Here is a 15,970-nt window from a genome sequence, read left to right as displayed (position 1 = left end):
ACTTAACGATCGCACACACAAACATACCATGCAGCCCTCCTCCTGTCCTACTGTATCGCAGATATTACTCACAGTCTATTTAGACTACTATATCACAGTTTGTGTCTTAGCAGGGGTGTGCCTATTCATACAGACATGTTTTGGTGACTATGTAGTTGTAAACTACCTGGTGTCATAGCAGTACCATGCCGAGTAGCTGTCGGAGGTACGTGTGTGTGTGTGTGTGTGTGTGTGTGTGTGTGTGTGTGTGTGTGTGTGTGTGTGTGTGTGTGTGTGTGTGTGTGTGTGTGTGTGTGTGTGTGTGTGTGTGTGTGTGTGTGTGTGTGTGTGTGTGTGTGTGTGTGTGCGTGTGTCACTGACATTGTCGGGGTCAATGTTTGGGTGCACCGGTTAGTCGAGGTAATTGAGGGAAATTATTAAAGTGACTGTGCATAGATAATAACAGTGAGTAGCAGCAGCATAAAAGATGGGGGGGATGCAAATAGTCTGGATGCAAATAGTCTGGGTAGCCATTAGATTAGATGTTCAGGAGTCTTATTGCTTGGGGGTAGAAGTTGTTTAGATGCCTCTTGGACCTAGACTCCGGTACCGCTTGCTGTGTGGTAGCAGAGAGAACAGTCTATGACTAGGGTGGCTGGAGTCTTTGACAATGTTTAGGGCCTTCCTCTGACACCGACTGGTATAGAGGTCCTGGATGGCAGGAAGTTTGGCCACAGTGATGCTCTCGATGGTGCAGCTGTAGAACCTTTTGAGGATCTTTATTTTATTTGACCTTTATTTAACTAGGCAAGTCAGTTAAGAACAAATTCTTATTTTCAATGACGGCCTAGGAACAGCGGGTTAACTGCCTGTTAACCCACTGTTAGCTTCTGAGGACCCATGACAAATCTTTTCAGTCTCCTGAGAGGGAATAGGTTGTATAGTGCCCTCTTCACGGCTGTCTTGGTGTACTTGGACCATGTTAGTTTGTTGGTGATCTGGACTCCATGGGAGTTCTTCACTGTGCACTGGAGCTCCACGGCTGCCCTGCCTGACACTGACCTAGATTCAGAAAACCTACCTGACTGAATGGGAGATTGTAGCTTATATATGAATGCATGTGTCACGTGAAGCAGGAAAATGCAGGAGCTGATGGATTTGGCCCAGTAGGATCTACTGTAGGCATTTGGGATACTTACATTGTTTATGCTCAAATTGACTCACAACCATTGGAGTCACAACAGTTTGATCCAGTTGTAGAAATATCCCTATGGAAAGGAGAAGCCTACTATTTATATCTCTCTATTTAAAGTGTCATGGTTTTAGAACATTATTTGCAGATATCACTTGTAGTGTCATTAGTATGTAAGAGTTTTGAGGTGTCAATGATGTAGACTCCAGGTGACGTTGTTGTTGTTGTTGTCGGATGCAGATGGTAAGGTCGGGGGGACCTAGGTGACCGTGGCGGGTCGTCAGACACCAGACTCCAGCAGCTCTTAGATGACTGTAACACTGCTGCTCTTTCTCTCACAGAAAGTCCTTTCTCCCTGTCTCTGGGTGCCTTAAGGTCCATATAATGATCCCTTCCCAGGATTATGTCTGTCTCTGCTGCTACGGGCCTTTTTATTTCCTCTCAGCTGCCTGTGACTGATGGCCCCGTTCATACCAACACGGGGAGGAGCGGAGGGAAGTGAAGTGCGTCATCTTTTTTTCTCCCGCCTGCTGCTAAAAATAACCCAGCCCTGCAACTGCCTGTGTTTCCACGGCAACGGTGGAAATGTCATTCACAGCTTTCTGCTGGGGGGGGGCAACGACAGTGTGTAGAGTTAATATATCTTTCCATCCCTCACACTCTCTCCATCTATTCCCATACATGACTTCACGTAATAGATCTCCATCGATCCCTCCCTTTCCTTTGTCTCCATGTCTATTTGTCAGTGTGAAGTTGTTTTATATCTGCGTGCGTCACAATTATAGGTGTCCACAGTATCTATGCCTCACCTTCTTGGTACATAATGGAAACTTAAATGAGTGTGACCGTCCTACAGCATGAAAAAAAAAAAAAAACTTTCCACCCTCAAAATCAATCATAATGTCTTCCACTTACAGACTGAATCAAGCTATAAGTGCTATTCTAAGAATCTGGCTTCGTAAGCAAATGCCTGAATGCATGGTAACTCAGTGCTGCACCCTCTGACTCTGCCTTCCACTGTGGCTGGTCTGCAGATGACTCTGGAGATGAGGCCCCCGTGCCCCAGCCAGACCGGGCCCTGACCCAGGGGGCTCTGAAGACCCTGGCCAGTAAGCTGGACGACCTGAGCACCTGCAACGAGCTAATCGGCAAACACGGCACCGCCCTGCAGCGATCCCTCAGCGAGCTCGAGGACCTGCGCACGGCCACCGACGGCACCGACAAACTCAAGACCGTCAACGAGCGTGCCACGCTCTTCCGCATCACCTCCAATGCTATGATCAATGTGAGGACCGACTCACTGCTGCTAACACTTTGCTAACATTTCAGTACAACGCCTACTGGCTATTTCAATCAATCTTTCTGTATGACCAATGCTAGTAGTCAATCTAATGCTTTAATCAATACAACAATAAAAACTCTCAATGCCATGTTCAATAGAAGTGTTTATTACATATTGACTGTGTGGTGTAGCTAAGCTCTGTAGATGTAGATGTGTTATGGATGTATTGTCACCTCTGTGGCTGCAGGCCTGTCGAGACTTCCTGGACGTAGCAGAGACACACAGCCGAAAGTGGCAGAGAGCCCTGCAGTATGAGAGAGAACAGCGCCACCACCTGGAGGAGACTATTGAACAGCTAGCCAAGCAACACAACAGCCTGGAGAGGGCCTGGAGAGAGGCTCCCAGCACACACCCAGGTCAGAGACACACACACACACACACACACACACACACAAGCAGTTTGTTCTCTCCTCTCATATTTGATAGTGCAACTGATTGGAAAACACTGTCAATGGTTTAAGCTCTTAATGTGAAGGTAGTTTGGTGCAGTTTATTGCTTGGTATGGATTGGAATCTCACAAGAAGCTGGCTCTCCTCTGGTCATCCCTGGCACTGCACTGTATGAGTTTGATTATGTTGCTGGTTTGTCTTTCAGAATTTCATTTATATCATACATGCACTCCGGTTAGAAAATCAGATCTACACAAACACAAAACACGACCCCGCCCTGTGCAACTGGGTCCTGGACTTTCTGACGGGCCGACCCCAGGTGGTGAGGGTAGGAAACAACATCTCCACCCTGCTGATCCTCAACACTGGGGCCCCACGAGGGTGTGTTCTCAGCCCTCTCCTGTACTCCCTGTTCACCCATGACTGTGTGGCCATGCACGCCTCCAACTCAATCATCAAGTTTGCAGATGACACTATGGTGGTAGGCTTGATTACCAACAACGACGAGACGGCCTGCAGGGAGGAGGTGAGGTCCCTCGGAGTGTGGTGTCAGGAAAATAACCTCGCACTCAATGTCAACAAAACAAAGGAGATGATCGTGGACTTCAGGAAACAGCAGAGGGAGCATCCCCCCATCCACATCAACGGAAAAGTAGTGGAGAAGGTGGAACGTTTTAAGTTCCTCGGCGTACACATCACGGACAAACTGAAATGGTCCACCCACACGCTGTCTGTGTGAGCAAGGAGGTCTACAAACCTGAATCAGTTACACCAGCTCTGTCAGGAGGAATGGGCCAAAATTCACCCAACTTATTTTGGGAAGCTTGTGGAAGGCTACACAAAAAAGTTTGACCCAGGTTAAACTATTTAAACGCAATGCTACCAAATACTAATTAAGTGTATGTAAACTTCTGACCCACTGGGAATGTGATGAAATAAATAAAAGCTGAAATAAATCATTCTCTCTACTATTATTCTGACGTTTCACATTCTTAAAATAAAGTGGTGATCCTAACTGACCTAAGACAGGAAATATTTACTGAGATTAAATGTCAGGATTTGTGAAAACTGAGTTTAAATGTATTTGGCTAAGGTGTATGTTAACTCCCGACTTCAATTGTATGTGACCAATATAATTTGATTTGATTTGAATGATCTTGTGTCCCTGGCAGACGGGGGTGAGAGGAGGCGGGAGGGGGATGCCAGTGATGAGAATGAGGACACAGAATTTTTTGATGCCATGGAGGACTCCCCTGCTTTCATCACAGTGACTGCCACTGACCACACCCAGCACAGGTCAGTCAGGATGAAACCCTATTGAAGGAAGGTTTGCTGTTGAAACAGTAGTTTAATGTATTTTGCATCGGAACTGTGAGAGCATATGGCTTTTCTTTTCTCAGTCAGGGTCGCTGACCTCATTTCTACTGATAATGGGGCCAAGTAGAGTTCATTCATATAGCTATGTAATATGACGATGCTAGTATAATTCATTTATACTTCTTTATGTCTAATGAATTCATCATACTGTGTTTTGTGTATACAGTAGTCATAGTGTGTTTGTGTTTCAGACGCTCAGCCAGTAACCAGAGTATCATGAGCGGACGATTACCCAATAATGAATGGAGCCACGACGAGAAGGTGAGTCTGCAGGCTTCTGTTCTTTACCACACCTTTACATACCCAGCCGTAGTAAACCATGGACAACTGTATCTTACCTTGGGGCCTAAGGGAGTGTATGATACAATATTTAATGGTGAGATCTATCCTATAATACCTCAGCTTACCTGACTGTTTGACATGTATTTGTTCTCAGGACCCTGGCTCCGACAACATGCAGCGGCGCAGAGTTAGACGCAGCCGCATCCCAGACAAACCCAACTACTCCCTCAACCTGTGGAGCATCATGAAGAACTGCATCGGCAAGGAGCTGTCCAAGATCCCCATGCCTGTAAGAGAAACGAGAAGTGATTCTGCGGTCTCTACTAGTATTTGCACTATGTAGTGTGTGCGCATTAAATGCAAGCTCTAGCGATCAATCACATTTATTTTATAAAGCCTTTTTTACATCAGCAGTTGTCACTAAGTGCTTTACAGATACCCAGCCTAAAACCCTAAAGAGCTTTACAGATACCCAGCCTAAAACCCTAAAGAGCTTTACAGATACCCAGCCTAAAACCCTAAAGAGCTTTACAGATACCCAGCCTAAAACCCTAAAGAGCTTTACAGATACCCAGCCTAAAACCCTAAAGAGCTTTACAGATACCCAGCCTAAAATCCCTAAAGAGCTTTACAGATACCCAGCCTAAAACCCTAAAGAGCTTTACAGATACCCAGCCTAAAACCCTAAAGAGCTTTACAGATACCCAGCCTAAAACCCTAAAGAGCTTTACAGATACCCAGCCTAAAACCCAAAGAGCTTTACAGATATCCAGCCTAAAACCCTAAAGAGCTTTACAGATACCCAGCCTAAAACCCTAAAGAGCTTTACAGATACCCAGCCTAAAACCCTAAAGAGCTTTACAGATACCCAGCCTAAAACCCTAAAGAGCTTTACAGATACCCAGCCTAAAACCCTAAAGAGCTTTACAGATACCCAGCCTAAAACCCTAAAGAGCAAGTAATGCAGATGCAGAAGCACAGTGGTTGCGAAAAACTGTAGAAGGCAGGAACCAGGCTCCATGAGGTGGCTAGTCCTCTTCTGGCTGTACCGGTTGGAGATTTAAAGACTGGTTCATAGTTGACCAGCAGGTTAAAATTAATAACCATGGTGGCAATAGAGCACAGGTATTCAAATCTGCTGGTTTTCTTTTCTACCTGATAATTAATTGCACCCACCTGGTGTCCCAGGTCTAAATCAGACCCTGATTAGAGGAGAAGAATGAAACAAAGCAGTGGAACTGGCTTCCAAGTCCAGATTTGAATTTGAGGGCTATAGATGGTGCAACAGTTCAGCAACTCGTTTGGGTCTAACTCCAATGTGTGTATGTGTGTGTGTGTGTGTGTGTGTGTATGTGTGTGTGTGTGTGTGTGTCGGTGTGTGCGCGTGCATTCCTGCGTGCGTAACCTCAGGTGAACTTCAACGAGCCCCTGTCGATGCTGCAGCGTCTGACTGAGGATCTGGAGTACAGTGACCTGCTGGACCGGGCGGCTCGCTGCGAATCGTCCATGGAGCAGATGTGCCTGGTGGCAGCCTTCTCTGTGTCCTCCTACTCCACCACCATCCACCGCACTGCCAAGCCCTTCAACCCCCTGCTGGGGGAGACCTACGAGCTGGACCGCCTGGACGACTTTGGCTACCGCTCCATCTGCGAGCAGGTCAGACACAACGCACACACACAGACTCTCTCTCTCTCTCGCTCTCTGAAACATATGTCTGAGGTGCACAGAGGGATCTTTCTATAAATAATGGGGCCAATGGGATAACAATTTCTAAATGGTTTGAAATGAAAAGAAAAAATATTTTCATGCAGTTCCACATGTAATAAAAGTGAAAATAAATCAAAATTGGCCCATAACTCCACCTATACAACAAGGTCTATACATCCTTTAAGTAGGGTTCATACAGACATTGGTAAGTCAAATTCAAGGACTTCATGGAACTTTTTCTAGCACTTAATATGAGGACGACAATATTGAGGTTGCGGGAAACAAACGAAAGTGGCCACATCTCTCACAAAAACAGATAAAAAATGAAATCATTAATAATTATAAAGGAGCAGGAGAACATATAAATTGGCAACAATAATTACATGAACTTTAAGCACCAAATTGAGGAAATGTCTGTTCCAGTACTAGGCCTATTCCAGTACTTGAATTTTGTTATTACATTACCAGATCATATTGTGAAGAAGCCCACTAGGATGTTTATTTTGTTGTCAATATATCCAGAATAATTAATAGGATTGGAGTCTATCCTAACAATTGCGCAAAGTAGACAAAAACATATGAAAACACGAACTCATTACCTTGATGCTTTCCCTGATAAATCTAACGAGACGCTGCTGTAAATCAAGCAGAAAATAACAGATGACCAACATCAATTCACTGGGGATATTAGATCCAACGTGGATCCAGACACAACTGTCTTCACCAGCGTAAGGAATGAGACACCAAAATATTCTGGACATTCTTCGCAAACACCTTTTTTCCAGCGCTTGTGCTGTCACAACAGCTTTTTGTCACTTGACTGTCATTTGGAAGATTCCTTCCTGGATCAGGAAGGAATCTTCACACTGTAACTAATCAGCTGGACAACAAACGCGCATCAAACAAGTACTATGCATAATTATTGAATAACCACGTTAATGACAGTATCGATTTAGGTTTTAAGTATCAAGTATCAAGGAAAGGTGACTTACATTATTTCGGATTTGTGTGCCCAAGAAAACTGTTTTCAGGGTTCAAGTTCAATGTCCAATTTAACTGATTAATGATTCATGTATGATATTTTGACAACTTACACTGCCATAAATGCAAGGACAGAAAATTAATGTTTTATGTCATCCAATTTTGTTAAATCCATCAAGACACCCACCATGATAAAGGGTTAAACATAGGTTTTAAATCAACTCGTGACTTTTATTGAATATAGCTGTGATCCCCCCCTTTATCTTAATGTAATGACATGACATTTTTTATCAATAACTTATTAAATGCTGTAACCCCTGTACTAACCCCTGTACTACCATTACTGTACGTCAATTCCACCTCGCCAAGTTTTCATCTCCATCTCATTTAACTTCTCGAAGTATTGCCATACAGGACTTCGCTGCTGTCGCTTGCCTTTCTCTATCATTTTTCCAACTCTTAACGACGGTGACGTATTGGTGGAGAGTCGACGCCAAAATAATTGATTCCTCGACTCCGTGCACATCGACTCTCATTTCTGAGTGTCAAGATTCGATTGCACTAGGAATCGACTGCTAAGATTCAGTGTTTTTGGAACGGAGAAGACAGATCATTTGTCAGACTTTCGAGAACACAAACCCTCGCATCTTTCATAGAGAGAAGGGAGTCGCACAGTATAGGCAGGTCAGCCACCAGGCAGACTGAGTCAGAACCATTCACTAGGCATATCTTTCGGCAATCAAAACCAGTATCTCGTAATGGAATGCTGTAACTCCGCAATTTCTTGGCTCGCAGCTTCAGTAAAGAATGTCCTTTCATCAATGAATAGGATATCCTACACGCAAGACCGAAGACTGAACACACACTGGCATCATTAGTGAAGAGAAAGAGCAGGTGAGCCAGAGCGAGGGAGAGAGAAGGAGGGGCATATGTCTTGGAAGCCTCGCAAGTTCACCAAAGTAGCCTAAAGTTCCCCTCTTCCTCTCTGGTTTTATTTTAATTACACAACTTTCCCCAGGCCTTTATAGCTTATCGTCTAGTTGGGCTAGAACACAGAAAATCATGTTTTGTGATTTTAATTTTGTGGGAGAAAAAAAAACAAAAAACATTGTTTTTCAGTTAGAGATTTTTCTTAATGTTAAGGATCCCAATTTTATTTCAATGTTCACACCCCTACGTACTGACGATGTCATCCTCCTGCTTCTGCTCTCTCAGGTCAGTCACCACCCCCCAGCCGCCGCCCACCATGTGATGTCACAGCGAGGCTGGACCCTGTGGCAGGAGATCACTATCGACAGCAAGTTCAGAGGGAAATACATTTCTGTCATGCCATTAGGTGAGCCATGCATACCCAGTACATGAATGTTCCTCCGATATGAAATAATTGCTGGTTACACATACAAAAGCATGTCACACAGCTATTTCAAAATATTCACATTTTGCAAGTGGTGGTCAGTGCCGTTTAAGATTAGGGAGGACAAATGTTTTTTTAATGAGCATGGACTTATTTCTATTACAGCATATTGGATGACTGCCATTCATATTCCATTCACCCAGCTCAATGTAACATCGATAGGTTTAGGCTACTACTGTACATGATACTCAAATATTCCCTAGACCCATCATGAGGTTGTTACAACCTAGCCTACGAATGAAAGTTTACAATGTAGGTTCACAGGTCGAGAGAAAAATGTGAGTAATCAAGATGACAAACAGTGACACATTCAATACCGCCTTGCACACGCTTGCCTGCATCTAGCTGACCTAGGGTGTAATCATTAATCCAAACAGTTGCTAACGAGTGTTTATATTGGACAAATTCAGGTATGTTTATCCCCGTTCCATTTGTTTCCATTTAAGGAACGTTTTTCAACAGAATCAACGGAATGAATACACCCCTGATCACCCGCAAACACAGTTCACTTTCATAGCAGCTACATACAGAACAGCATGATCACTTTGCTCGTTGTATAATTCCTTCTCGCGCTCTCCTCCTCTCACCTTTTTCCTTCACTTCACTCATTGCCCAACACAACAGCTGTCTGTGACCAGGAGAAAAAACCTCTCCAAGCCAAACCTTCATATCATAACCGCTAACTGCTACACAGTCTACATCGCTGTGTCACCATATTAGCTAACGTCATAGTCAACATAGCTGAGTAGGCTAAACTAGCTAGCTGCATTCCCTAGCTAAGTAAGTGAAAGTATAAAAAATTAAAGAAAATATAGCTAGCTCTCTCTCTCGCTTTTCTTTCATTCGTGAAGAAATTAATTTGTTCAACTATTGTATTTCTCTCTCTTTGAGTCAATTACTCACCACATTTTACGCACTGCAGTGCTAGCTGTAGCTTATGCTTTTTGTACTAGTTTCATTCTCTGATCCTTTGATTGGGTGAACAACATGTCAGTTCATGCTGCAAAAGCTCTGATAGGTTGCAGGACGTCCTCCAAAAGTTGTCATAATTACTGTCTAAGTCTATGGAAGGGGGTGAGAATCATGTGCCTCCTAGGTTTTGTATTGAAGTCCATGTACCCAGAGGAGGACGGAAACTAGCTGTCTTCCAGCTACACCATGATGATACCCCAGAGAGTGCTGTTGAGGCTACTGTAGACCTTCAGTGTTTTTTAGTCAATTATTTGGTGACATTTGAATATATTTAGTATAGTTTTATCTAAAACGGATAACTTTGTTTATGTTTCACAAAAAAAAAGAAAAAAGAAGAAGACATTTCCAGAGGAGGATGGTCCATTCCTTCCTCCTCAAAGGAGCCTCCACTGGCTGATTATTTTAATTATCTCTTTCTCTCTAGGCTGTATCCACCTGCAGTTCCACTCCAGTGGGAATCACTATGTGTGGGGCAAAGTCACCTCCACGGTGCACAACATCATCGTAGGAAAACTGTGGATTGACCAGGTGTGTGTGTCTCATATTTAATGTGTATTTGTATATTTGTGTTTGATCTGTTTGTAGATGTGTGCGGTGTTTTGCAGAATCTGCCCTGTGGTTTCTGCCTTCCTCTACTGTCTCTCATTATGTCGGCAATACTCATCGTATCTGTTTTCTCCCATTTGTCTCCATCCCTTTATGTACGGATTTGCTATTCTCACTCTTAACAGTGTCCCGTACTGTGATTATTGACATCCATAGTAAATGATTACGATAGACTGCTAACATTGATAAACTAGAAATATTGCATGTTGTGGACATTTGACATGTTGTAGACAGTATGTAGATAATGCTAAATCTAGGAGAATCATCAGCCTGAGGCTTGGGATAAATAGCCTGTGTTTTTCTCTCTGTAGTCTGGGGACATTGAAATAGTCAACCACAGGACCAAGGACACCTGCCACCTCAAGTTTGTCCCTTACAGTTACTTCTCCAGAGACCTCCCACGCAAGGTGAATCCATGGTTTGCCCTCTGGGTCTCTGTGCTGCATGCGGACCAATTGAAAAAGCTCATGTAGAAACAAACTAGCAGTCCTTACCATCTTCAATGTCTCCTCCCTCTTCTGGTGTTGTGTCTCCAGGTGACAGGTGTGGTAGCAGACAGCGAGGGCACGGCCCACCACATCCTGTCTGGGACCTGGGACGAGAAGATGGAGAGTGCCAAGATAGTAGAAAGCAGCCGGGGATGTGGAGGGTCAGAGGGCAAACAAAAGACTGTCTACCAGACCCTCCAGCCCAAACTGTTGTGGAAGAAATACCCACTTCCGTAAGATCAGCCTGCCTGCAAATTATGAAGTCAGCCTTATAGCACATAATGCACGCTAACCTATTTATACAAGTTATTTGATTCCTCTTGCATCCTCGCGCATTATCTTACTTCCACCTCTCTACCTGTTGCTACTCGCCCTCTCCCTCTCTGTCCATCCTATCTGTCTCACCTCAGTGCCTTCTCCACCCACCAGGGAGAATGCTGAGAACATGCACTTCTTTTCCTCCCTGGCCTTGACCCTGAACGAGCCTGAGGAGGGCGTGGCCCCCACTGACAGCCGCCTGAGGCCCGACCAACGGCTGATGGAGGCGGGGCTATGGGACGAGGCCAACGCCCACAAACAGCGTCTGGAGGAACGACAGAGGCTGGAGAGAAGGAAGAGGGAGGCACAGGCCACACAGGCCCTGGAAGAAGGTGAGGAGGGGTGTGAAAGGACTAGATAAGACATCTCAAGAGAGATTACAGTATAGAAACTAGGAAGAGGAAGTTTGACAATTGTGATACAGTGTATGTCAGCAAAATGTTACCCATATTGAGGAACATCTGTGTATGTTTGTGTCTCTGACTCCTTAGGGCAAGACTTTGAGGGCTTCCAGCCACTGTGGTTCGAGAGGAGGACAGATGATTCAACGGGGGAGAGCACTTACGTGTACAGGGGTGGATACTGGGAGTCCAAAGACAGACAGGACTGGAGCCAATGCCCTGATATCTTCTAAGACTCCGCCCCTGGGACTGTGACATCATCACTGGAGGGCCGAGCTGAGGGACTGATTGACAAGCAGAGGGAGGATCCACACGCTGAAGACACATGGAGATGTGGACAGCTCTTTGTCTGTGTATGTGTATTTGTGTGTGTTCCAGAAAGACAAAGCCCTCCATTGAGAATAATGTAAACTTCCCATACTTCAAGAACTGAGATATAAACATAATCTGTCCCCCTCCCCGATGTAGTTCTCTAATCAAACACTGAGTGAGTGTGTGTGCAACAGCGTGAGTGAATGAGACAAATAACTATTTATGACAGAATATTTTGAGTGTGAGGGAAAGAGTTAGAAAATAGCTAATGCATGGAAAACCATATTATTTTGAGCTGGTGTGTATGGTGGTGCCTGGTGCCCCATTGATCTGGTAATAAGGTAATAACTACCGTAAGTATATAATATTATACAATAATAGGCAGAGGCCAGAATGAAAGTGAAAGTTTGTGTTTTGGTGCTAGGATAGGATGTTCTGTTCCTAGGATAGGATGTCCTGTTCATCTGAGCTGGTTAGGAACAGAGTGTTCCTCCTGCTGGAGATATAGGGGCCTGCATTTATGTTGCACTGGCCAATAGGAATGTCAGGAGATAAAGCTCCCCCAGGTTTGTCTAACTGAAAGGTTATGAAACAAAAAGCTGCACATAGAAATAGAGTAACCAGAACAGACATTATTTTCTACTTCAAGTATCTCCAATATACTTTACATATCTATATGTAACATTATGTTTCCTTCCATGCAACAACTAGGCACTCCCCAGGTTTGTAACAAACTGCTTTTCTGCAGTGCATGAAAACACAGGTGTAGAGGACGCTGGTATCACTATGGGTACTTTTGATTTAATATCTGTACAGACATAATCTCTGAGATCCAGAACAAAAATCTATACCAGTTATGTTACGTGTGTCTGTCCACAAGAGATTAGAATTTTGAGGTTGTAACAAGCTACTCACGATTATATCGATTTTGCTCAAATGTCTTGATTTCTCAAATGTTGGTCATACAGTCGCTAGTGAAAGTCTACACACCTCTTGCACAGTCTTCACATTTTGTGAATTAATTTTGCTGCCTTAAAATGTAATCTCAAAAGGGAATACATTTGATTTATTTCCTACCGATCTACACAACCTTATCCACATTTTAAGTTCAAGAGAATTCTAGAAAAATATCCAAATGAATACTAAATAAAAAACAAAGATGTCTTGATTGCGTATGTCTTCACAGCCCAGAGTTTATACTTGGCGGAAACACCTTTGGGCAACATTTATCCATTGTTTTTGTCAAAATTGCTAAAGCTCAATAAATTTGGGTGGGAGTCATTGATGGACAGCAATATTCAAACCTCTGATTTTCAAGCAAATTTAAGTCAGGAACACTCAACACCTCTTAGAAATACATTCTGGTGTTTTTGACAAGCATACCCATAACATGATGCTGCCACCACCACTTGAAAAAACTGAGGGTTTCACTCAGTGTTGTAATGGATTTGACCCAAGCCTGTAGTTTTTAATTTAGGCAAAAAAAGTCCATGTCTGCTGTGTTGTCTTGCAGTATTACTTAACAGCCTTGTTGCAAACAGAATGGATGATTTGGAGTGGATTTTTTAAAACAGGCTTTATTCTTTTCACTTTGTCATACAGGTCAGTAATGTGGATGTGAATGCAATATTGTTGATCCTTTTCTATTTTCAAGTGTTGTGGTGGCAGCATCATGTTATGGGTATGCTGGTAACTGGCAGGGACTGAGGAGTTAATGTTAATAGGAAAGACACACCAGATCGGATTTTAGGTCTTGAGTGTTCCTGAATGGTCCAGTCTCAGTCCTGACTTAAATATGCTTAACAATCTAAGACTAGGTTTGAATATTGCTGTCCATCCAACGACTCCCAACCAAATTTACTTAGCTTAAGCAATTTTGACATTTTGAAAGCATGGATATGTTGCCCTAATAGTTGTGCAAAATTGGTCGAATATTATTCTAAATGTTTCACTGCTGTAATGGCTGCCAAAGGTGCTTCCACCAAGTATTAACTCTGGGGTCTAAAGACACACACAATCAGGACATCTTTGTTCTAGTTTCGTTTTTTTTGTCATTTGGAAAATTCTATAATTTTTCTTTCACTTTGGAAATGTGGAGTGGGCTGTGTACATGAGTAAGAACAAAACCCCAATTGAATCCATTTTTAGATGTACTGTATTTTAAGGCAGCAAAATGTGAAGACTTTATAAGGGGTATGTAGACTTTCACTAGGCACTCGTTTGAGTGCCTAATTGTGTACAGACAAAATCTTAAATTGTTTCATGATTCCTCCCTGTGCGATGAAATGTTTCAAAGTCTTATATTTTTTTAAATATTAAGAAATCATATGAATTATACTATAACATGTGTAATGGCGAGTTTCACAGTGCAATTGAGGTGGGTAATTCAATTATTACACATCTTTGTGTTTGACTGCAGGCATTTAAACATGCACCATCAATGAACTCAAACGAGTGTTGTGGCACCATGTGTAGCTCATGCATGGTTTAGTGTGCTCATACACTGTTATCTAGTATTAATTAGGCATTAATTAGTATCAATTAGTTGTTTCTAGACTTCATTCGCAGAAGAACATCATGTGAATTCACCTTTTGTGCCCTAGGCCTTCGGAAATACATTTTCTTTTAGCTCAAACACACAAAGCGTCTCAATGTAGTCTTTCAAACACTCGCAATGTCATTAGAGATGGTCTATAATGTTGTAATCGGCTTTGGTGTCAGTCCTCAAATCAAGACAATGATGAGAAATAAATGAGATAAGCCTTCAGGAAGGATGATGTCCCCTGAAGACCCATAGCCAAGAGGAGATTTCCACGGGGACTATCTGTCTGATCTGGGCTTGCAGCAGAAGCTCTGGGGTCTCATGATGGGGTAGTGAAAGGACACTGAGGGCTGCACACTCCACTTTAGGCTACTTGTTTGATGTCACCTTGTCTCTAGCACACACATGTATTCAAGGTGTAACACTCAATAAACCCAAATAAATCGACCTATGTGCACTTTATTGGCTTATCTTGATCAATGTTTCACCCTCAACTGACCTCTCTGAAGGTTAGAGTGTTGGGCCACTAGTTCTATTCCCCAAGACGACAAGGTGAAAAATCTGTCAAAGGTGCCCATGAGCAACGCACTTCAAGGGACATTTCACAATTTTTTTACTTTATATTCATCATCTCCAGCACCACTCCAACATCTACATATGTGGAAAATAGTGCGTTTCTATGTTTTGTAGTAAATAAAAAGATATACAGTGCCTTGCGAATGTATTCGGCCCCCTTGAACTTTGCGACCTTTTGCCACATTTCAGGCTTCAAACATAAAGATATAAAACTGTATTTTTTTGTGAAGAATCAACAACAAGTGGGACACAATCATGAAGTGGAACGACATTTATTGGATATTTCAAACTTTTTTAACAAATCAAAAACTGAAAAATTGGGCGTGCAAAATTATTCAGCCCCTTTACTTTCAGTGCAGCAAACTCTCTCCAGAAGTTCAGTGAGGATCTCTGAATGATCCAATGTTGACCTAAATGACTAATGATGATAAATACAATCCACCTGTGTGTAATCAAGTCTCCGTATAAATGCACCTGCACTGTGATAGTCTCAGAGGTCCGTTAAAAGCGCAGAGAGCATCATGAAGAACAAGGATAATTTTTCAGTTTTTGATTTGTTAAAAAAGTTTTAAATATCCAATAAATGTCGTTCCACTTCATGATTGTGTCCCACTTGTTGTTGATTCTTCACAAAAAAATACAGTTTTATATCTTTATGTTTGAAGCCTGAAATGTGGCAAAAGGTCGCAAAGTTCAAGGGGGCCGAATACTTTCGCAAGGCACTGTATGTCGTTTCCAATGACATGTTAGGGTGGTGATGGAGATGATAAATATGAAAATGTTGAAATTTCCCCTAATTGCTCCAGAGTCTCCGTTGATAATGGCAGACCCTGGTCGTGACTCCACTCTCAGAGGGTGTCTCAAGGAGAATTGTGATATGCAAAACCATATTTTTCCTTAATTCACACATGCATATTACACACTTTTACACGTGTGAAATAGGACAAATATAAGCACCCACCCAATATGTATTTGTTGCTGCAGTAGCACTTACATACAGCAGGTGCCACATAGTTTATATTCTAATATTGCTGCTGTAATGAAATGTTCACTTACAGTAAGAAATAACCTGCTAATCTAATCTGGGGGGT

The 15,970-nt window shown here is 42.8% G+C and overlaps 1 protein-coding gene across 1 annotated transcript in view; it reads left to right on the top strand.

Annotated features, from left to right (window-relative positions):
* The window catches only part of LOC139408721 (oxysterol-binding protein 2-like), a 23,289-nt gene extending 8,524 nt beyond the window's left edge, over nucleotides 1-14,765 (top strand). The window contains exons 3-14 of the mRNA XM_071152963.1: nucleotides 2,206-2,456; nucleotides 2,701-2,869; nucleotides 4,076-4,199; nucleotides 4,472-4,541; nucleotides 4,717-4,851; nucleotides 5,973-6,218; nucleotides 8,466-8,586; nucleotides 10,061-10,164; nucleotides 10,554-10,649; nucleotides 10,779-10,963; nucleotides 11,160-11,380; nucleotides 11,540-14,765. Of these exons, the coding sequence (XP_071009064.1) occupies nucleotides 2,206-2,456; nucleotides 2,701-2,869; nucleotides 4,076-4,199; nucleotides 4,472-4,541; nucleotides 4,717-4,851; nucleotides 5,973-6,218; nucleotides 8,466-8,586; nucleotides 10,061-10,164; nucleotides 10,554-10,649; nucleotides 10,779-10,963; nucleotides 11,160-11,380; nucleotides 11,540-11,682 (1,865 nt within the window). The 3' untranslated portion in view covers nucleotides 11,683-14,765. The remainder of the gene's footprint in view (nucleotides 1-2,205; nucleotides 2,457-2,700; nucleotides 2,870-4,075; nucleotides 4,200-4,471; nucleotides 4,542-4,716; nucleotides 4,852-5,972; nucleotides 6,219-8,465; nucleotides 8,587-10,060; nucleotides 10,165-10,553; nucleotides 10,650-10,778; nucleotides 10,964-11,159; nucleotides 11,381-11,539) is intronic.
* The last annotated feature ends 1,205 nt before the right edge of the window (nucleotides 14,766-15,970 follow it).

Source organism: Oncorhynchus clarkii, chromosome 5 (assembly GCF_045791955.1).
Source record: "Oncorhynchus clarkii lewisi isolate Uvic-CL-2024 chromosome 5, UVic_Ocla_1.0, whole genome shotgun sequence".
NCBI lineage: Eukaryota > Metazoa > Chordata > Actinopteri > Salmoniformes > Salmonidae > Oncorhynchus > Oncorhynchus clarkii.
The sequence above is the reverse complement of the archived record's forward strand: the minus strand, read 5'-3'. Positions and strand labels throughout refer to the sequence as shown.